Raw genomic sequence first — 22673 nt, 5'->3', positions numbered from 1 at the left:
ATAGAAAACTACAAGCCAACATTACCTAACTTGCATTATATTTTTATTTATTTTACTGAACATTTCCCAATTATATTTCAGTCAGCTTCTTGCCACTCAAAGGAGTTTGCTTTTGTGATTCCGATAAGATACATTGCAGCGAAGATGTTGCCCTCCCTGGGCAGAAGGGACTTCCTCATTGGGGAGTTCCCTCTCCCAAACCCCCTCAGAGTCCAATCCCTGTCCCTGGTTGTAAAACAACATTTACCTAGAATTTTAGGACTTCCAAACGCTTTATCTATTGGATCTCCTGTCCTAACTACTCTGTGAGGCAGTTAATGCTGATGAGGAAACTGGCCTGGAGAGGTGTGCCTTGTCCATCTTTATTCAACTAGGAAATATCAGACTTAGGATTTGAATCCAGCTCTGCCATTATTCCTTTCTGCTCAGTGTTGACTCTATATGCTTCTCAATATGCTTAAGTGGATATATTCTTTCTCTTTTAAAAAAAAAATTATTGACATTTTAAACAATTTTCATTTCTGAATATGTTCTTTCCCCATCCCCAACCCAGAGAATCATTCTTCATAAGGAAAGATTATTTTAAAACAATTTTCATTTCTGAGTATATTCTTTCCCCCATCCCTTACCCAGAGAACCATTCTTCATAAGGAAAGAGACGATTTTAGAACAATTCTCATTTCTGAATATGTTCTTTCCCCCATCCCCTACCCAGAGAACCATTCCTGTTAGAGAAAGAGACTGTGATTCTCTTGCTCTAGGGAGCTCCTTTTACCATTGTAGGTCCTTAAAAACCAAAAAGATTTTTGAAGGCTTTTCAGTAAAATGAATCCACGTGTCAATTGACCGCGACAGAATGCAGTGGACTCCACGCCGATAGTCTCCCCCAAACACTTGCCTCTACCTCGGCCAAGAAGGAGCCACAGATTTTTCTCATTTTTCTCGACCAAATTTGATCTCTCTGCATGTTTTTTAAATAGGTTTCCACACAGTGGAAGTAACATATGACGATGTGCCTGTGCCCAATAGCCCCTTCCAAGTGGCCGTCACCGAGGGCTGCCATCCATCTCGAGTGCAAGCCCAAGGCCCTGGGCTGAAGGAAGGCTTTACCCACAAACCCAACCCCTTCACGGTGGTTACCAGGTAGGGGAACCAGGAGGTCTGCAGGGATGGCTCTCAAAAACAGGATGTGAGCCCAAGGAGTAGGGTGGTCAGTGGTCTCATTATTGGGAACATAAAGGAAAAAACATCTGCTTTTGCTCCGAGGAAGAGACCCTGATTTTGAATATAAATCCTGCCTAGGATAGGGCTGGTAGCCTTGGAAAGGAGGGAAGGGGCACAATAATAGCCAGCAAGTAGAGGCTTGGGGTCTCTGTGGTTGGCAGAGAAAAGCTGCATGCCCAGGGGCTCTGAACTGAGGACTGACTTATCTCCTTACTCGTACCCCCTTTCAGAGGAGCAGGAATCGGGGGCCTGGGGATCACGGTGGAGGGACCCTCCGAGTCGAAGATAAGTTGCAAGGATAACAAAGATGGCAGCTGTAGCGCGGAGTACATCCCTTTTGTGCCGGGAGATTATGATGTCAATATTACGTACGGAAACGAGCATGTGCCTGGTAAGATGCAGTTCTGAAGTGCAGTTGGTTGGGGCTTCTGAGTTGGGGAGGACTCAGAGAAACAGCCCGGGAAGTCACAACTTTATTAATTTTTGGTATTGGTTATTTCTGAATATTCTGTCGCCTACCATGTTAGAACGGGGAAAACAATCAGTTAAGACTACTGATCACCAGGTGCTCTGTGTGTGTGGGTGTGTGTCACCCAAAGTCCCCCATTTCTGAACTATGGAAACAAGCCTGGGACATTTCCTGAGAGCCAGCTCTAAAGTAGAATTGGAACATATGTCCAATTTTTTTTTCTTTGTTCACAGCATAAAGCAGATGCTTTTTGTTTAGCGAAGCATTGAGTTCAAAGAAATGCTGAAGGAACATTTTAAATGCTTTTAAAAAGTTTTATTTTTATTAATTTTTGCCTGGTTCTCCCAAGACACTCACAAGGTCTCCATGACGTACTCTCAGCTGGGTCTCTAAGGAGCTAGTCAGCTGGCCTTGGAGGCTCCGTAGATTCCTGTTCTGGGATTGTTTGTTGGGCTGGGGATGGGTCCTTTTCTCAGATGGTATTATTGAGGAGAGGATGCCAGTTGAGATACAGTTAACCAAGATCCTGAGTTCAGAGATTTCCAGGACCCGAGGAAGAGTTTTAATTAATTAGATTACTGTCTCACTGAACACTTGGAGAAGTTTAGATTAAGGTGGGATTTGAAGGCAAACCTAAGCAGGTGTTTCAATAGCTGACATCTGGCACAAGGCGCCCCACAAGATGGTTGTTGCTTCTTGGATGTGCTCATAAATGGAAGATGTCTCCCTCTCAATTTTTCAACAGAGATTTTATGTCAGATTTTTATTTATGGAGGAAGGAAAGAAAAGACTCCCCCACTGATCCGGTGGGTGGATTTCCCTGGTTCTGTTCACCTCTGAATATATCTTTAGTGGCATCCCCATCTCTGTTCTTGCCCTCTCGCCCATTCATCCCTCCCCGGGTACACTGGGCGGAGACTCTTAAGCCTGAACTGCTCTAGATGAAATCCAGCCAAGTACATTTTAAGGTCCAAATACAAATTTTCTTTTAGGAAAATTAGACTTTGTGCTTTGAAAACTCCAGCCAACTCTTAAGCAAAGTCTATTCCTGAGGGAAGAGCATCATTTTGCTTTGTCCCAAATTGTGTTTCCTTTGGCTTGGGAATAAACCAGTTTTTCAGGTGTGTGGGGGGCAGCCTGACTTTTGCATTGGAAATTTGAGTAAGGGTGTGGTCTCTGTTACTCTGGTAGCTATTGCCTACATTCAATTAACTCCTTATCAGTTTATCTGGGGAAATCTAGGAGAGAATTCTTGGTTTAAGGATTAAAGCATTGTCTAGTCCTACTGATCAGCCCTGGAAATCCCAATGTAGGAACTTTTTTTTTTTTTTTCCTGAGGCTGGGGTTAAGTGACTTGCCCAGGGTCACACAGCTAGGAAGTGATAAGTGTCTGAGACCAGATTTGAACTCCTGAATTCAGGGCTGGTGCTCCATCCACTGCACCACCTAGATGCCCCCTGTAGGAACTATTCAAGAACACCTAGGGAAAGCCCTGGCACCCTACCATTGGGCTCAAATTTCATCAGACTCTTACAAGTTATGTGACTTTGGGCAAGTGTCCTTACTTCTGAACCTCATTTTCCTCATCTGTAAAATGGGGAGACTGAAGTCAGTGGCCCTGAGAACCTTATTGCCCTTAAATCTGTAGCACTGTGAGCTCCTGTTTTAATTTTCCCAGCAAGCCGAGAGATAGAGATCTGGAAAATTAAGGTGGCATCTGGCTGTAAAGGGATTTAAGTGCCAAACCAAGATTTTATATTTATACGTGTGTGTGTGTGTGTGTGTGTGTATGTGTGTGTGTGTACACACCCATATATATATATATATATATATATATATATATATATATATATATTTATGTATGTATATATACTTAACCACACACATATAATCTTTATTGGTATAATAGGGAGTCAGAAGGATTTAATGAATGAGGATAGGGTGACATAGTCAAACTTGCATTTGAGAAAGTTGAGTAGAAAACTGATTGAACTAAGAACTTTGAGGCAACAAGACGCAGCAGAAGGGAATAATCTGGGTGAGAGTTAAGGACCTGAGATGGTGACTGTGGTAGTACTGAGAGAGAGGGAAGGGGGGGACAGATGGAAGGTAGGGAGGTGACAAGATTGGGCAGGATTGGCTTTGGTGGAGTGAGAGAGTGGGGGGTCAATGAAGAGCCTGGGGGGCGTGAAGAGCAGGATGGCTTCTGCCCTCGGCATTAATAGGTAACATTGGAAGATGGGTGATTTCGGGAGAAAAGTAATTCCTTTAGAATAGCAAGTGTGCACTGTGTGGTTGGAGAGGCTGGATGGGCGCTCAGCAGAAATGAGGACTGGATGTGTGAGTCCGGGAGTCCTCTGCTTAGAGATCATGGACAGCTTGGGAGTGGATGAGGCTCCCTTGGTAGTAATAATATTAACAACAACAACAGGAGGTAGTGTTTATGTAGTTCCTTAAGATTTTCAAAGCTTTGTTCCTTAGAGCATCTCCAGGAAGTAGGCGGTGTTTTTATTCCCATTTTTCCAGATGAGGTAACTGAGGCAGACAGAAGTGCCCCAGGGTCACCCAGTTAGGAAGTGTCTGAGGCTGGATTGGAAGTTGGTCTTCCTTGCACATTCAGTACTCCCTGCATTGATTCCCTTAGATCTGTCCGTAAGAGTAGGAGTTATTGTCTAAATCCTTGCCTTTACCCCATGGTGTCTCGCATAGTGTGCTGGACACTAGTGACTGCTAAGACCAATTGTAAACCCTTAGCTTTACCTTGGAGGTGTTTATCACGCTGGCAGCCCCGAGAATTGTGGGATGGGTAAGTCAGTGGCAGCTGGTCCTGCGGTGGCTCAGCTGGGCAGGGTCCTGCAGTGGAAGGAACACGTTATGGCCGCCCCTACGCATTTGTAGTGACGCCTGGCTCGGACCCAGCCAGCGAGGTCAGGCTCATGGCCTCAGGTCCCCCAGCTGGCGAGCGGCAAGGCCGAGATGTAAATGCTGGACGTCACGGCCCGTCCCCAGCCGCTGCTTGGTCGGCATCCATCCTAAGCTCTCGGAGAAGCTCTGTTTTTGCGATCAGGTTCCCCTGATGGGGGCCATAAGCTCCCCAAGGGAAGACATTAGTGCATCTCCCGCTCACTCAGGTGTCTGAGTGAGCCTTCCGAGGGGTTTCTCTGAACCCCCTGCCCAAGTAGATTGTTAAACCATCATTCATTCCTGTGCCTCTCCTTGAGAGCAAAGGCAGATGTCTCTGTCCCAAACCAGTTCCAGACGCTCCCCACTTGAGAGGTCTCTGCTGTTTACCCTGTGGAGTCTCAGTTTTAAACATGTTTGGAGTGGAGTAAACAGACCCCGGCTCCAATGGCAGTTAACTATAGTTTAGCTTTGTCGGGTGGAACTCGGGCCTGGATTTGCAGGGAGCCAAGGCTGGGGTTTTCCTCCTAAATTGAGATGTGAGCCCTGATCTCCCTTTGGGAAGGCTGGATTTTGGGTTCTTAATGTGTCTCTTTCCCATAGATGGCCTAACAAGTCATAAGAAAAGTACGTGTGCAGCCTGATAATTGTGAAACATGTATGGAAGAATTATACATGTTTAACCTCTGTTAGATTATTTGCTGTCTAAGGGGGGGCGGGAAGGGAGGGAGGAAAATTTGGAACACAAGGTTTTGCCAGGGTGAATATTGAAAACTAGCTTTGCATGGATTTTGAAAATAAAAAGGTATTATTTTAAAAAAAAATAAGAAGTTGAGAAGTTAATAATTTATTGATTTGCCTTAACTGCAGATCCATCCTCCACAAGGGAGGAAACAAAAAAAGAGAAGGTCTCTTCTATTATTTTGAGAATAGAGAGCTGTTACAAAAGGAAAGAAACAAACAAAAGGCACCTGTTTCTACAGGAAGATGATGTTCATGTTCTCTCTCCAGTTGTGGGGGTCTGGTGGGGGAGGGGGATCAAAGAACAGAGAGGACGTGGGAAGAGCCAGCGAGATGTCCCTTACTTAGCAAGACCCGGGGATAGAAGGGCTGTTTGTTTCCCTGCCTCCCATCCAGGCTTTAGCCCATTTGAAGGCCAGAAGTCGGCCGGGAGACCTCACAAGATGCTTGTGTAAAAAAAAAAAATAGGTGGAAGAGGTTGACCCCAGGGGTTCCAAGATGGGTGTGGCGGGATTTGTAATCCAAGTGAAAGCTCAAGGCTTCCAGCTTCCAGTTTGTTGTAATCTTGTGGGTTTTACTTTGTTTTCTTACAGGCAGCCCATTCAGGATTCCTGTGAAAGATGTCATAGACCCCAGTAAGGTCAAGCTCGCAGGCCCCGGCCTGGGGGCAGGAGTCAGAGCTAAAGTCCCACAGTCCTTCACTGTGGACACCAGTCAGGCTGGTCTGGCTCCCCTGGAAGTCCTGGTCCTGGGCCCCAGAGGTGAGCAGGAGGGGAGGGAGGGAAGGAGGGAAGGTTCTCCTTGGGAAGGCTGCTGACCTTCTCCCTTCTCCAGATTAGGTTATAAGATGCTGACTACTATTGTCAGAGGGAATTTATTCAATGGGTGTTCCCTTCCCCACATACCACAAGTCTGGACCCTCCCAAAATGTGTTCCATCTTACAAGAGATGCCTTTTCTATGGCTTGTGACTTATCCCAAAGTCCAGTTAAACTCAAATCTCATTCCTCGGTGGGTGGGCTCTTGAATGCAGTCTCCGTCTACTTCAGGCCATACTTTTCTCCTTTTGATGTTTCTGGGGCCACTGGGATTTTCTCTCCGGGTCTGAGACAAAGGAAGCCTGGGACTAAAAGGCATTGCTCCTCCATCTTGTTTGGAGTTGGCTTTGGTGACTTTTTTTAGTTCTTTTCCTTTTTGGGGGGGCTCCCTGTGGGATGACTGCTCATGTTGCTCCCGGAACTCTGGTCCTGTCATTGGCCACACATGTGCCTTTTGCTGCTGGAGGGAAGGAATATTTTGTGTGAAACGGGCTCAGAGTTGGTCCTTTCATGTGACTGGACTGAAACTTCTTGGATCTTGAGGCCGGAGTAGATATCTCTCAATCTGATGGACACCATTGAGCTCAGAGTCCAGAAGTGCTGGGTCCTGATCCAGGCCCCGGCCCCTCCAGAGGCTCTGGTGTCCTGAGCGGTGACTTGACTTTTTAACTCCAGAAGGTGCTGACCTTCCTTGTGAGGAAGACCGGTCCCATTCCCTTTTCTCTAAAGGAGCCTCTTTTAGGGAGCTCAGGAAAGTGTCTTTCTGTTAACTGGAACAGTTGTCCACTCCTGGATTTGAGAAGCGGCCCGAGATAGGGTTCTCTAAACTGAATGTATGGAATAGAGAAAGCAAGCAGCCTGAGGCGGCTCGTTTTGTGGACTGCTGAATCGCCCTTGCCTGATAGGTTGTCGAGGGAGGGGGCTGGGGACCCTGTCCCGCGGATCCCAGGACCCTCCATTAATGGCTTTTTAATTCCAGCAGACGAGGTGGACTCCCAGGCCTGGCGCAGCCCACTGAAAGCCTTGTCAGATTTCTTTAGAGGTGACCAGCAGGGTGACTTTAATGAGACAGGTTTGCAGTTTCACATTGGCTGCTAGAATCACATCATGCATGTTGCTCGTCCATCTGTCTGTCCAGCTTCCGCTCGTCGCCTCAGCTTTGCCTGACTCACAGTGACTGCCCTGGGAGGCTGAGGCTTTGGGGAGCTGGGGGAGCAGTACCATTTTCTGAAACAATGTGGCTTCCTGCAGTGCCGCGGATGGTTGCTTTGCCAGGATGGCCGCTTTAGAGAGTCTTTCGCTCCCTTGCTTTGAGCTGCATGTGATCAGAAGCTTCTCTGCCCCTTGAACTCGCCCCCTCCGTGCCACCGGCCCAGTCGTGGTCTCCTCAGAGCTTCCCTTCACCCCCAATGGCGGCAAAAAGGACGCCGTCTCCTGTTACTTCAGGGGACGTTGCCTCCTTGAGCCTCACAGTCAGCATGTGCCGGGGACACTAACCCACCTGAAGCACACTGGTAGCTGCATGATGGCATTAACTGGGGTGCCCCGCACCCTGCGAGCCAAAGCTGTCTCATTAAGGGTCCTCCAGGACAGACTAGGAATCAAATGGCCCCCCCTCCCCCAGCCAGCACAGGGAGGGAGCCCCTTTCTTCTGAGGGCCCCACCTGTGCTTCAGGAGGCCCTGGATGCCCAGAGGGCTACACTTGGGGGTGCTGGGAGGACCGGGCCAGGCCTGGTGGGAAGCCCCTTGGCGCTGCCTTTTCAGAGCCGTCCCATTTGTTCCCTAGGCCTGGTGGAACCGGTGACTGTGACGGACAATGGAGACGGCACTCACACCGTCACCTACACCCCGTCGCAGGAAGGCCCGTACATGTTGTCTGTCAAGTACGCCGATGAGGACGTCCCCCACAGGTAAGGGAAGCCTCCATCCTTAGAGCCAAAGCGGGGGGGGAGGGGGGGAAACATGTGAATAATTCTCATTGTAGAGGAGGAATATGTGATATGTGGGAAGAATAGATGGAAAATCACTCCAGGGGAAGCACCTGGGGTGGAGGAAGGATGTGGAAGAAGCCTGGGAAGGGCTTCCTTCACAAGGTGGGATTTGGAAAACGTGGAGGTAAAGAGCCTCCCTTGCACGGGGAACTGCTGGTGCAAATGTGTGAGTGCGGAGAAATGGGCCGGATTCGGTGCTGGATCACAAGAGAATGAGTGTCTGGGTCACTGAGCTCGTGGTGCGGGGAAGGAGATTATAAGAAGCTTGTAAGGCAGGGACGAGCCAGTTTGTGAAGGGCTTTACAAGTGAGAGGATCAAGAGTTCTCCAACAGGGAAAGCTCAGGGAGAAATCAGGAGACACAGGTGCCCTTCAGCTGGAAAAAGCCCGGGAAACCAGCACCTTTCTTGCGAGACAACTGGGCAAAGCTGCCAGCTTTCCCCCTGGCTCGGTCTCTCTCTACCGAGTGCCTCCGCGTCCTCCACTCATGCTTAACCCTCTGAAACAGGACCTCCCACATCTTCACTCCTTTCCAGTGAAGCCGTTCGGCCCAGTGATCTCGTCGTGGCCAGACTTCGTGGCCTCTTCAAGCTCTCTGCCCCTCACCCCTCGCTCCGGCGTTCTCCGTTCTCAGTTTCCTTGCTCCTTGGGCTTCCCTCCTCCTGCCTCTGGCCACTCTCGCCTCCTCCACCTGCTCTGCAGGGCCTTCCTCCACCTCTACCATCCGTGACTCTATCCTGGTCCCCTTCTTTTCCCTGTACACATTCAGGTCGGGTACATGCAGATTTTGAAGTCAATTTAGCTGGTCCCGGTCTCCCCTGAGCCCCAGTTCTGTATCTCGATCCTCTCACTTGCTTCTTGCTTGTGGAAGATGTCATTCCCCGGTCACTTTTAGCATTTGAACAAAGCTTATTAATGAGATGAGATGATGGGGAATGACAGGTGCCTTCCCCTCGATTCAGTCCCTTTAAGGTCAAGGTCCTGCCCACGTATGACGCCAGCAAAGTGACCGCCAGCGGCCCTGGTCTCAGCTCCTACGGGGTCCCGGCCAGTTTGCCCGTGGAGTTTGCGGTCGATGCTAAAAAAGCAGGAATTGGGCCCCTCGCCGTCCAGATAACGGTAAGTTGTCTGCTTCCTTTCACGTTCTGCGAGTCCCGAGTTTAGAGACACTCTAGAGTCCTGGAAACCCAGAAGGAACCTTTGAGAGCATCCAGTCCAGGGCCAGCTGAGGAAACTGAGGCAGGGGATTGATGCAGGGAATTTCCCGCAGTCAGAGGGCTGGGGGAGCGGGGCCATGCCGTTCTTGCCCCACCTACCACCCTTCCCTTGTTGGTGTGACCCATCCGTTTGTAAGGCCGGCTTGTTCCTCTGAGTACCCAATGACATAATTAATGCCTTTGTGCTGAGCCCATCTTCAGAAGAGAATAGGGAGTCGTCCCTCCTCTGTGCAATAAAGTGGACCTGAAAAATTCCCCAGAATCATCTTCCTCAGCTTATTTAAGGTCTCTAAATCAGTTGAGTGTGAGAGGGCCGTGTTTCCTGTGAATGGTTCCTGGAAGTTTTGACTGGCTTTGTTCATTGTAAACACCCAGGACCAAGAAGGAAAGCCCAAAAGGGCCAATGTTCACGACAACAAAGATGGCACCTACGCCGTGACCTACCTCCCTGACAAGACGGGCCGCTATCTGATTGGGGTCACGTATGGCGGGGAAAACATCCCATCTTCTCCTTACCGGATCCGGGCCATGCAGACGGGAGACGCCAGCAAGTGCATGGCCACAGGTGAGCGGGGTTCTGGGCCACACATCCCGTTGGGCCTTCGCCAGATGAGCTGTAGGAGCTGACAAGGGGGCAGCAGGCGCTTCCGGCTCTTCATAGAGTTCGGGGATAAATTAGGGTCCCCTGGAGACAACCGCCGCCAGGGATTGAGCTGTCCCCCTCCAGGTGTGAAGAGGAAGTATTTAAAAATGGATGCGTGGGGCAGGAGCCCAAGGCAGAGTTGGTAGCCAAAAGAGGTAAGGGTTTTGGTAGTGAACACGTGGGTCTTCTGACCAGGTGTTCACTCGGGAACCAACAAGTCAGGGCATCAGTTAGGGCATTATGTGAGTAGGTATAATAAAGGCTTTTAAGATTACACGTGGCTGTTCTTGAGTGCGCTACCGGTTATTAAACTATAGATTCAAGAGATTGTGGCCAGAGACCTTAGAAGGCCTCAGAGGAGGTGAGCCGGGTAGAGTTCACACTGCAAAGGACAGTGGTCAAAGGTACTCTGGTGGGTCTAGGACAGACTAGTAATTGTAACTGCCAGGAGAGCACGTTACAAATGAGTTCTGCTAACTCAGCAGCCGGAGACTCATTTTCTCTGGGACAAAATGTTTCTTTTATGATAACCTGTGTACTTGAGGGTTCAATAGATAAATAGAGGTAGCCTGTTACAGTTTCCAAGTCTGAATATATCTTTTAACTTGCCTAAATGTTCTTAGTGGCCAAGAAAATCTTTAATTCAGCAAGCATTTATTAAACACTTGCTGTGTACTGCGTGTTTTGGAATTTTAAAAAATAGCGAAAAACTCCCTGCCTTCTAAGAGCTGCTAGTCTCCTCGGTTTGTTCCACGAACCTCTAGTTCCTGCTCCCCAAGAAGGAATGATTCATTTATAATCAGAGGAGTCAGTTCCTTGTTCTGCCACTTAGAAACTTAAAAGACAAATTGCGTCCCCAATCCTGGCCCCTGATCTTTCATCTGTAACGTGAGGAGGTTCGTGGGCTCTCTGGTTCCTTCTGTGCCCCATCTCTGACACGCTGAAAATACGTCTTCATCTGTGTGGGGCTCCCTCCAGCGCTCATTAGGAGGCAGTTTCATGGGTCATTGGGGCTATAAAGATTCTTCCCCCAGTGGCTGACCTTTCGGTGATGGCCCAGCCACAGCTCCGGTGGTCCTTGGGAAGGACCCAGCCCTGTCATCGGGGTCCACTGGAGCACAGTTTCCTCCTTCCGCTTGGTACTCCTCGGTACTTTAGCTTGGCGTTCCACAGTCTGGCCCCAACCGTCCTTTTAGTTTTATCCTGCTGGGGGACGTGGGGTTTGCCCAGGGATGCTGGGAGCTGGGATTTTGGAAGCACTTTCACTTGCTCTGCTCTGGTTGAACTTTCTGCAAACTTGCCTGTTTTCTAGGCCCTGGGATCGCACCCACTGTCAAAACTGGGGAGGAAGTTGGCTTTGTGGTCGATGCTAAGACTGCTGGGAAAGGCAAGGTGACCTGTACGGTCCTGACCCCCGACGGCGCGGAAGTAGAAGCCGAGGTCATCGAGAACGAGGATGGAACCTACGACATCTTCTACACGGCGGCCAAGCCCGGGACCTACGTCATCTACGTTCGCTTTGGGGGAGTGGATATTCCCAACAGCCCCTTCACCGTCATGGTAAGGCTGCCCTGACCTGCCGTTGTGGCTCCCTCTGTGCCGTGCTGCCGGGCTCTGCAGTCCAGACACTTGCCTTTCCCTGTAGGCGTTATTTTAACACTTTCCAGATTTTGTTGTGAGGGGGGGTGAAGGGTCCCTAGGGTCTAGATACACGAGCCTTTGTCCTCTCAGGATGACTTTGCATTTCGCCGTGGGTTCTTTCTGCAGCAGACAAAAGATTTGATGGATAATGTTAGCTTGTTTAATTAGAGGGCGTTCAGAAATCGTGCTCAGACAGTTGGATTTCTCCGGTTATTTTACCTGGAGAGGCTGGATTTGGTTCAGCGGAGTGGAGTTTGGGGGAGGGGATATAGCAGTCTATGTAAGAGCCAGTGGAGACCCAGAGTGGAAAATGGCAAAGCCAGAATTTGAACCCAAGGCAGTTCGGTCACACAGTGGATAGACTGCCAGGCCTGAAGTAAGGAGCATCTGAGTTCAAATCCACCCTCAGAAACTTCCTGGATGTATGACCCGGGGCAAGTCCTTTCACCCTGTTTGCCTCAGTTTGCTTATCTGTAAAAAAGATGGAGAAGGAAATTGCTAAGTAGTTGCCAAGAAAACCCCCACAGGGGGTCATGAAGAATCAGTCAGGCAAGATTGAAAAGTGAACAGCAGTAATTTTTATTTCATGTCAAGTGTTGTTTATATTCACCATCCCTCATCAGTCCCTTCAGTTTCTGGGACTTGGTTTCCTCACCTGTTACATGAAAGAGGTAAAGGAAATAAGCTCTGAAGCTGTGCTCCTGTGATTTTCAGACACGGCCTGAGAACGGGCAGCTCTGTGTAAGTCTTGACTCCATGTCTGTTAAAAGCTGACAGTCACAATTACTGGTCCCGACATGATGTCCGCGAGATGTGGGGCCCTTAGATAAAGGCCAACAAGAAACAGCTTGGGCCAGTCTTGGGGACTATTACCAGCCCCCCCCACTCTTCTCACTAGGGAGGGGGAGGGTCTTTGGTTTTTTCTGTGGGTAGGGGGAGCCCCCCCTTGTTGGGGTACCCGACTAATCTCCATTTGCCACTAACCAGGCTACAGAGGAGGACGTTGCCGTAATGAAGGAGGCGCCGGTAAATGCATGTCCCCCCGGCTTCAGTCCTTGGGTACACTTTTTTCCCTCCTTTACACATTTCTCCTCACGTAGCTCTTCATTTCAGAGCGCCTCCGGCCTGCTGCTTGGGACCGCTCACGCTTCCCGGGTGCTCTTCGTCCGCGTGTCTGTCCGGTTGATCCGTAGCTTTTAGAAGGGTTCAGAATCATCCTGGGATCTGTGCTTGTTGCTTTCTAATGGAGCCTAAATGCCATAGCCCACGCCCCATGAGTACCATTGGTCACCTCTAATCGTATTAATCAAAGGTCTGGGTCCGCGCTGAGGAGCAGGGGCTTCGGGGTCCCGCGCAAGCTGAACCTGCCCTCGCAGACCTGGTTTTTCCTTGAGATCGAGATCTTTGCTGCTTCTCTCGGGGCCGGCCAGACCTTTTCCAGGCTGAGCCTTTGGGGCCTTCACACAGACACACACAAACTGTCTTTTTTCCTGATGCCTTTGGGTACCGCTGGGAATTTTACAAACATAATGTCTTGTCCCAGCCATTGGGCACGCTTGAACCCCCAAATCCTTGGTGCTCGAACCTCAGCCCATCCACTGCACGCTCCTCGGTTGGGCAGAATTCGGCTCTGAAGAACACAGGCCCGATGTAATCGGTTTGCAAAATTACCAGCTGCTCTGCCCCGCTCTGGCTTTCCCGCGGGTTACCCTACGCTCCTGGCCTGAGCCGTCTCCCCTCCCGTTTTTAGGTGACGGAAGAAGCCTACGTTCCCGTCAGTGACATGAATGGCCTGGGATTTAAGCCCTTTGACCTGGTCATTCCCTTTGCTGTGCGGAAGGGAGAAGTAACTGGTAAGTAAGCCAGTCAGCCCTGCCTCTCGGATCCTCAGTGCTCCCTGGGCGCCCTGGTCAGAGCAGCCTCTCAGACCTTCAGTCCAGGCTGACTTGGCTCACTTGGTGTGCCGTCCTCCCGCAGTCCTCTTGGAAGCTGCAGAGATGTCCCAGGAACCCCTCTCTCCTCTGGGGTCTTGCTGCATTCATCAAACCCACTCTGGCTTTAATTTTTTCATTGAGGGCTGGGCTTGCAAGGATGGCTTTTGCTTTTAAAAAGCGTTGCGCCTCCTGGAAGGAAGATCCAAATTCAAATCCAAAGCTGGACTCATTTTCTAGCTGTGTCTGGACAAGTGATTTCATGTTCACCTACCTGAGTTCCATCATCTTGAAAATGGGAATGAGAATAGCTCTCACTTTCCGGGTTAACGCTTGTAAAGAGCACTTTCCACATTTTAAAAGTCTATAAAAATACCAGTTGTCATTACTACCATTAATATTATTTGAGAGGGGACCTACCTTTGAATCCTTGCTTGAGCCCTGGCTGTCTCCAGGTCAGTTCTTACGTAACTTCGAGAATAAATCTCCCACTAGACACTTGCTGTCCTGTGTGAACGCCAAGGAGAGGGATTTGGCCGCCATCTTCTTGTTATACGGGGCTTGGCAACTTTTTAGTCTGTATGTCTATGTGCTGACTGCTCAGCTCAGGACGCCCCAAACTGCGGGGGTTTTTAAAGGCCTCTTTAGCCAAAGCATCCACCTCTTCAAGGAAAACAGCTGCAGCTCATCCCCTGAAGCCCCCTTGTCTGCCTTTGTTGTCCCCAGGGGAAGTGCACATGCCCTCCGGGAAGACGGCCGTCCCCGAGATCGTCGACAACAAAGATGGCACTGTCACGGTTCGCTACGCGCCCACTGAGGTCGGCCTGCACGAGATGCACATCAAATACATGGGGAACCACATCCCGGGTGAGTCGCCTTTGGCTGGGCCGCGGGGCCGCTCGGCCTGAGAAGAGTTCAGGGGCTAATGGACGCTAAGGGTTCTGGGGGGGATTTTAGGACCCAAAGTCTCATAAAATCGAGTGGTCTTTGGTGTCTCCAGGCCTGCATCTTGGGTTCTGGTAGAGAACGCTTGGAGCCTGATTCATGCCATATATCAGTGATGTAGACGAAAGGAGGGAATCAAAGGAAAGTCTGAGGAGCGAGGGTCGGCCCAGCTTGGCTTAGAGAAACTTTAAGGGGCAGGACGGAGCCACTGGGAGAACTCTCCATGATAAATGTGGAATTACGTGTAGAGGAATTGCACATGTTTAACATCTCTGGGGGGAAGGGAGGGGGAGAAATTTGGAATATGAGGTTTTGCAAAGAGTGAATGTTGAAAATTATGCACATGTTTTGAAAATAAAAAGCTTTATAAAAAAAAGTATACTGGAAAAGGGGGGAAAAAACAAACTTGTTGGTACCTGCTTCCCACCTCCTGGCGGTATTGAGGGTTAGGGACGTGTGATTGAGCCCGGTCTAGCCATTTTCCCCATTTTTCTAAAATTGTGAGAAAAACCCATTTCTTTGGATTTTCTTACAGAGCCTCAAGCTTTTCCTTGATTTCCCCCCTTGCTTTATACTTCACAGAATAAAGGCCAATAGAATATCTTCCTGATCTAGGGAGAGGAGAAAACCCTGAGACAATGGAATGGCCTACTGATTTAGCGGGCTAGCCTTGGGTTTAGAAAGTTCTGCCTCTGGCACTGCCCGTGGCAGCTCAGAGAGCAGAAGCCAGAGAGGAGGCCCCATTCTGCACATCTGGGGGGAGAGGGTGACGCTCCCAGCCCCCCAGGGCACCTGGGGATTTATGATCCCGAATTGAGAGTTCATGCGAGCTAGAAGTGACCTCACTGGCCTTTCCCTTGTTTTTCATTTTGGGAACTTAGAGAGCCCGCTGCAGTTCTACGTGAACTACCCAAATAGCGGCAGCGTGTCAGCATATGGGCCCGGCCTGGTGTACGGCGTCGCCAACAAGACCGCCACCTTCACCATCGTCACTGAGGATGCGGGAGAGGGTGAGTGCCTCGGGGGTGGGGAAATGAGGAGGAGAGCCCTGGAATCTGAAGTCTGCCAGGGCGTGCTGATCCCGGGAGCCCCTGGGCGCAGGGATTCCTGCTGATGGAGTCTAAGGATCACAGCTCCTTCATAAGTCTTTGCCCCATCCATTCAAGTCTGTTCTTAGAACAGGAGGCCTTGAAATAGATTTTGAGTCGAAACGGCCTGAAATTCTGATCCTTTTCCCATCCCAGCCCACTGGGCATACACACACGCACTTCCAATAAAGTCTTGTATTTATGTATATAATAATGTAATAGTATTACGTATATAATATATGAATATAATATCCACAAAATAAATTAACTCCAATGAAGTCCTTCCTGATAATAATTAAAAATATTTTATATTTATGTGATATTCATTTATGTAATCCACAAAATTAATTCCAATGAAGTCTTTCCTAATATATATATGTATAAAATGTTATTAGATATTTATATACATATTATTCATATACATTTACAGGATGAATTCCTCTAAAAAAAAGTGTTTATATATAATTGTCTACATCCAATAAAGTCATTCCTGGCTCCCTATTCCATTGAGGTGGGCCTAAATTTTCAAGCACTGTGCCACTGGTCTCATTAGGCTGTCCGCTGAGCCATGGAAGGGTCTCCGTGTGCACTGGTAGAGGGGGTACTCTTCCCCAAATCTCAGTACGGCAGTGACTTTGTGCACCCCGAGACACAGAACCTGGTGTGTTGCTTTTGCCTCTTTCTCATAAGGCCCATGGCATTCTCTGATAATTTTCAGTGATTTTAAACTTTAACAAAATAAGAAAAGGAAAAACCCATGGTCGTGCACAGCAGAACATGAGAAAAGGACTCAAAATATCAAGCAATAAATTTCTATTTCAAGAAGTCCTCTAAAGGGAATACTACACGTTGTGTCGAGCTGTCCATCTTTGTTTCTTTTTAGGTTTTCTTTTGTTCTCTGCTGGGTGCTTTTTACTTTTATTATTCTCCCCCCTCCTTTTTTTTTTTTTTTTTTTTTTTTTTTTTTTGTTTTGTTTTGTTTTGTTTTGTTTTGTTTTTACCCCCATCCTTGGAAGGCAGACGGCCCAGGCTGGAATGCAGGGGGTCATGTGGTTCCCACCCTGTGGGGGCCCTCTCCATGGCAGAGTTGCCCTGGGGTGGCTGCAGTGACAGCCATTGTCCCCCCTGATCCCGTGGATGATCGGGGATCGCTGCCACTTCGCCAGAAGCAATATCTGGCCCCATTCCCCCTGAAAGCAAAGCTCCTTTTCCGTCTGATAGGGGGACTGGACTTGGCCATCGAGGGGCCTTCCAAGGCTGAAATCAGCTGCATTGACAACAAGGACGGCACCTGCACAGTGACCTACCTGCCCACGCTCCCCGGGGACTATAGCATCCTGGTGAAGTACAATGACAAGCACATACCTGGCAGCCCCTTCACCGCCAAGATCACAGGTAGGGGAGCCCCAGCCTGGAGTCCGGGGAGGGGCTTTGCGGCTTGTCCACCTAGTGGCTGCTCCCACACAGCCTGTGTTTTGAGGTGCCCTTGTGTCCCCTGGATGTGGAGGTAGGAGGACCCTGGGTCAGGGGCCTTTTTTTCCACCCTCTTTCCCCCTGCTTGGGGGCACTTCCTGTCCAGGAGATTCAGGCCATTTCCTAAGCCTCCACAACTGCTAGTGTATAACATGATCTGGACCGGACGACGTTCCCTCGGTAAAATCACACATTTTCCTTATAGCATCCATGGGACCCTGTGAAGTTTACTTACAGCTAAGACCCGGTCACACAGTTAATGCTATTTGTAGGAGAAAGCCCAGAGAGATTAATTTGAGCCGTGGTATGTTTGTGTGTCTGTGTCCCCGCAGATAACAACAGGAGATGTTCCCAAGTGAAGCTGGGCTCAGCTGCCGACTTCCTGCTGGACATCAGTGAGACTGACCTGAGCACGCTGACCGCCAGCATCAAAGCGCCGTCCGGGAGAGATGAGCCTTGCCTCTTGAAGAGACTCCCCAACAACCACATTGGTGAGTGGGCTGTCAGGTCCGGGCTCCCGGTGTCTGCTCTGTTGTTCTTGGATGGGAAAAGTGGGGCAGCAGCCCCTTCCCCTAGGTCTCCACCTAACGCCTAGAGAGATGTCTGCTTGTCATGTGGCGGTGGGTGGGGAGATTTCCTTCGTCATGGGCGGCTTGGTCACCCAGAGATGGTCTGGCTCCATGCCCTGGCATTTTGTGTCCTGTGATTCCTTTTATTCTAAGACTGCCATTTGGCACATTTGAAACAAACAAATCTCAGCTGAAATGATTTCATTTTTTTCCTTCGTCCTCAGTGCTTATAGTGTTCCTGAAATGGCTGGTGCTGTAAGACAGGGATCTCAATCTGGGGAATGTGATTTTAAGGGGGTCCATAGCTTGTTTGGGAAAAACAAAGTACATTTTATTTTTCCCTGACTTTTAACTAAAATCTAACATTTCCCTCTAGTATTTAAAACCATGATTCTGAGAAGTACAGACTTCATTCACCAAGCTGCCCAAGGGACAGAACTCTTTGTGAAACTGGGTTGGGTTCATGCTCCCCTTCTACCCCCAAAACCCCTTGTTTCCATTTCTTTCAGGCATTTCTTTCATCCCCCGGGAAGTCGGGGAACACCTGGTCAGCATTAAGAAAAATGGCAGCCACGTGGCCAACAGCCCGGTATCCATCATGGTGGTTCAGTCTGAGATTGGAGATGCCCGCAGGGCCAAAGTCTCAGGCCGGGGCTTGAGCGAAGGGCGCACCTTTGAAATGTCCGACTTCATTGTTGACACGAGGGATGCAGGTCAGTCTGCTTGCCCCAGTACTGCTGAGGAAAGTCTGGTTCCCTCTCCCCCTAAGTAGCATCTTCCATGCCCTGAAGCCCCTTTTCCTGTAACAGACCAATAGTTTGGACCCCTAAGTGCCCGCCATCACCTTCGTATCTTGAAGTCTGGCTTATTCCCCTTGAGGCATCCTGGCCCGGGGCAGGGTACCGGAGTGGAGGGTCTCAGGCTTTATTCTTGCACTGGGCACTTAGCAGCTGTGTGGATAAGTCTTGGAAAGGTTGGGCCTCCAGACCTGTGATTGCACCGTCCTGTGGTACCCAAGGCCTTGGGGGTGCACTTGTCAGAAAGGGTCTGGTCACTGTGGTCTAGAATTCCAGAAGTGGGCAGGGGGTGGGGTGCTGCAGTCCATGAGAAACATTAGCCACTGGGGCCGGTTCTGGTGAGGGCAGGCACGGCGATGTCCGCAGCTTGAGCCTCTGCCTATTCTGATCGGGCAGTTTGGGGTTGATGATCCCGCCGTGTGTGTCCTTCAGGTTACGGCGGCATATCCCTGGCGGTGGAAGGCCCCAGCAAAGTGGACATCCAGACGGAAGACCTTGAAGATGGCACCTGTAAAGTGTCCTACTTCCCCACGGTGCCGGGGGTTTATATTGTGTCCACCAAGTTTGCAGATGAACATGTCCCAGGTACAGAAGCCGGCTTGTGGGCCTTGCTTGGATTTTGCTCACATTAAACACTTGGGGTACGTACCCTCCCTCACACAGCTTCAAGACCACCTTTCTTTCCCCTGTTCTTTCCAGGGAGTCCCTTCACTGTGAAAATCAGCGGAGAAGGCAGGGTCAAGGAAAGCATCACGCGCCCAAGTCGAGCGCCGTCGGTGGCGACTGTTGGGAGCATCTGTGACCTCAACCTGAAAATCCCAGGTAAGCCAAGGCGGGTGTGCGGTCAGAAGCCTGAATGCTGACAGGCCAGCAGCAGCTTGGGGAGGAGGACTGGTCCCCTACGGAGGTCCAATGGCTGCTCTGTGTCTTCCCTGCTCGAATCAGCCAAAAAAAAGGGGCCCCGGGCCTTGGACAGGGGGATGGCCACGTGCGGCAGCAAGACTCAAATACTAATCACTCGGGGCGGGCAGAGCCCCCTCTGTTGATTCCTGCCTGAGCAAAGGGCTTCCCCCTCCACTGCAGAAGGCAAGTGCTCATGGCAAGAGCTCTTCATCTGGATGCCTTAGAAACTGGTCCCAAAGCTGCCCGATTGTACCCCCTCCCCACTTGTAATGCAATATCATATGTAATGTCATTCATCACATACACTCTTTTTTTTTCACCCCAAGAAATAGACAGTGCAGACATGTCGGCCCACGTCACCAGCCCCTCCGGCCGCACGATGGAGGCCGAGATTGTGCCCGTGGGCAAGAACTCCCACTGTGTCCGGTTTGTGCCCCAGGAGATGGGCGTGCACACGGTGAGCGTCAAGTACCGAGGGCAGCACGTGACAGGAAGCCCGTTCCAGTTCACAGTTGGGCCCCTCGGGGAAGGGGGTGCCCAGAAAGTCCGCGCTGGGGGCCCCGGCCTGGAGAGAGGAGAAGCAGGAGTGCCAGGTGAGCAGCGGCGCTGCACGGGGTCTCCCTAGAACGAGGAACAGGCAGCCCCTGGGTCCGGCCTCAGGGGGGACCTTCCCAGGGTCCCCAGCAGTGCAGACAGGCCAGAGCAGGTCCTCGGGGGCCATGGTAAGACACCCACTGACCAACCAAGGTCATGGGGAAGGTGGGAACCTCTGCTGAGGAAACCAGTGGGGAGCATTTATGGGAGCAAAGCCAGTCGGCAGGCACACAGGCAGCAGCCAGGATCATCCCATTTGGGAGATAATTGGCAGAGAAAAAGCCTGAAGGGGCAACTGGAAAATCTTGTTGTAGAAGGTGGGATTTTAGCTGGAGCTGGAAGGAATTCAGGAGGGAAAGAGTGGGGACAGCCAGGGTCCCACGGGAGGACCAACCAGGGACAATGCCTGGAGGCAGAAGGGCTCTGCGGGAGGCCTGGGGTCATGATTAAAGCCTAAAGCTATAAGAAGACTGGGAAAGGAGAGGCCCCTTGTAAAAGGACTTTGGACCCCAAGCAGAAGGTTTTCTTTTTGATCCTTGAGGTGACTGAAACAGCTGGCATTTATTTATCAGAGTGGGGATGGAGAGTGACGTCAGATCTCTGCCTCTGGAAGTAGAGAAAAGGGCCAGAGGCTTGGGGGGGGGGGGAGGTTATCCAGAAGTAGTCCAGGTATGGGATGAGGAGGAGGAAGGTGACGAAGGTCCAGTCCACAGAAGGGCCCCAGATTGGATAGGGGGGAGGTGATCCCCCACAGCGGGGTGGGGAGGAGTCCTGAGTTCAGTTCTGGACATGTTGGGTTTGAGATATCTGGTGGACAGTTGGGAAGGTGATGTGGATAAGTGGGCCTGGAAATCCGTAGCAGAGCTGATCACTGAAAACATGGGAGCTGATGAAATCCCAGAGTAAAATAATATAATGGGAAAAGAAAAGACAGACTGAGTCTGAGCCCTGGGACACCCTTGGGTCCCTTCCACTTCTCAGTCTACAGCTGGTCAATTGTTTTTAGAAACTGGAAAAATCTGAATGTTGCCAAATGTGTAATTATAACAAATGTTCTTGTCCCTGTCTCTTTCCCTTGTGGGGAGGTGGGAATGGAATGGAGGAGGATCCATGAGGCTATTAGGAAATCAACTCTGAATTATAGATTTATGATGACCTAAGAACAAGGGTCAGAGGGAGTGTGCCTGAAAGCTTTCCAGTCCACTTAAAAAAAAAAAAATTACTTAATCCTATTTTATTTTTTCCAATTACACATAAAGACACAATTTTCAGCATTAATTTTAAAAAAAACCTTTTTATTTGTAAAACATATGCATGGATAATTTTCAGCATTCACTCTTGCAAAACCTTATGTTCCACATTTTTTCCTCCCTCTCTTCCTCCCATCCCCTCCCCTTGATGGCAAGTGATCCAATCTATGTTAAACATGTGCAATTTTTCTATGCATATTTCCACAATTATCATGTTGCACAAGAAAAATCAGATCAAAAAAGAAAAAAAAAAAGAGCAACAACAAAAAGCAAACAACTACAAAAAAATTAAATGCTAAGTTGTGCTCCACACTCAGTTCCCACAGTCCTCTCTGGATGCAGATGGCTTTTTCCTTCACAAGACCATTGGAACTGGCCTGAATCACCTCCCAGCATTCATTTTTGAAGGATTTTGAGTTCCAAAGTTTTTTCTTTCCCCTCCCCACTTCCCAAGATAGCAAACTGTCTGAAATAAGTAATACGTGTGCAGTCATATAAAACATATTTTCCACATTTGTCTTGTTGTGAAACAAGAGACAGAATAAAATATATATAAATTCTTTTGTTGTTGTTGGAGGCAATTTAAGTTAAATGACCCAGGGTCATACCATTAATGTCCAAAGTCAGATTTGAACTCAGGTCCTTCTGAGTGCAGAGCTGGTGCTCTATCCACTGGGCCACCCAGCTGCCCCATTCGCTTTACTCTTCAATATAGTGATGTTGACCCTGGTTTGAATAATCAACAAAGTCCTCCATCTCTTAGCTCTGAAATTTTCTCTCGCCCATGCCTGGGGGCAGGGCTCTTCCTCCTCTGCTCTGACTTCTTTCCCAACTAATATCCCACCTTCTACAGGAAGATTTCTCCGACCCCTCTCAATTCTAGTGCCTTCTGTTAATTATTTACAATTCTATATTTTACATTTTATCTTGTAAGCTCCTTGAGAGCAGGAACCGTCTTTGGCTTCTGTTTTGTATTCCTGGCACCTAGTAGGTGATTAATAGATATTTAGTGAATTGGCCAGTTGTAGAGTAGGGAATATCTGCATTCAAGGCACTTCTGGGAGTCACTGTAGCTCTTCCTGCTCCAGGCAGCTCTGCCTGTTAGTGTCAGGGAGCAGCCCGTCTGTATTGGTAAAGGGCATTTCCTCTCCAGAAGCTCTCTTAACATGATGGACTCAGGTATTCAGAGCATAAAGGAGGAGTTTGGGGGGGAGAGGGCGATGGCTTCCTTTGACCACGACCTTCTGTGTGTCTGCTCCTTCCAGCTGAATTTAGCATTTGGACCAGAGAAGCAGGGGCTGGAGGTCTCTCGATTGCCGTCGAAGGACCGAGTAAGGCAGAAATCGCCTTCGACGACCACAAAAACGGGTCGTGTGGTGTGTCTTACATTGCTCAAGAACCTGGTACGTAGCCGAGGCGAGTGGGAGGTTTGAGCTGCATTGGGGAACGGCGGTCCTGCGGGCGCTCTGACCCAAGCCG

At 49.5% G+C, this 22673-nt stretch overlaps 1 protein-coding gene across 1 annotated transcript in view; it reads left to right on the top strand.

Annotated features, from left to right (window-relative positions):
* Positions 1-22673, top strand: part of FLNB (filamin B) — a 131244-nt gene that overhangs the window by 94694 nt on the left and 13877 nt on the right. Inside the window, 18 exon segments of the mRNA XM_074284281.1 lie at positions 981-1143; positions 1455-1615; positions 5929-6096; positions 7940-8063; positions 9106-9262; positions 9736-9925; positions 11316-11563; positions 12632-12670; positions 13395-13497; positions 14302-14442; positions 15402-15530; positions 16830-17003; positions 17414-17572; positions 18160-18363; positions 18880-19032; positions 19147-19269; positions 19677-19943; positions 22460-22597. Of these exon segments, the coding sequence (XP_074140382.1) occupies positions 981-1143; positions 1455-1615; positions 5929-6096; positions 7940-8063; positions 9106-9262; positions 9736-9925; positions 11316-11563; positions 12632-12670; positions 13395-13497; positions 14302-14442; positions 15402-15530; positions 16830-17003; positions 17414-17572; positions 18160-18363; positions 18880-19032; positions 19147-19269; positions 19677-19943; positions 22460-22597 (2841 nt within the window).

Source organism: Sminthopsis crassicaudata, chromosome 1, assembly GCF_048593235.1.
Source record: "Sminthopsis crassicaudata isolate SCR6 chromosome 1, ASM4859323v1, whole genome shotgun sequence".
NCBI classification, from domain to species: Eukaryota; Metazoa; Chordata; class Mammalia; order Dasyuromorphia; family Dasyuridae; genus Sminthopsis; species Sminthopsis crassicaudata.
Note: the sequence above shows the minus strand (reverse complement) of the source record. Positions and strands in the feature narration are given on the sequence as shown.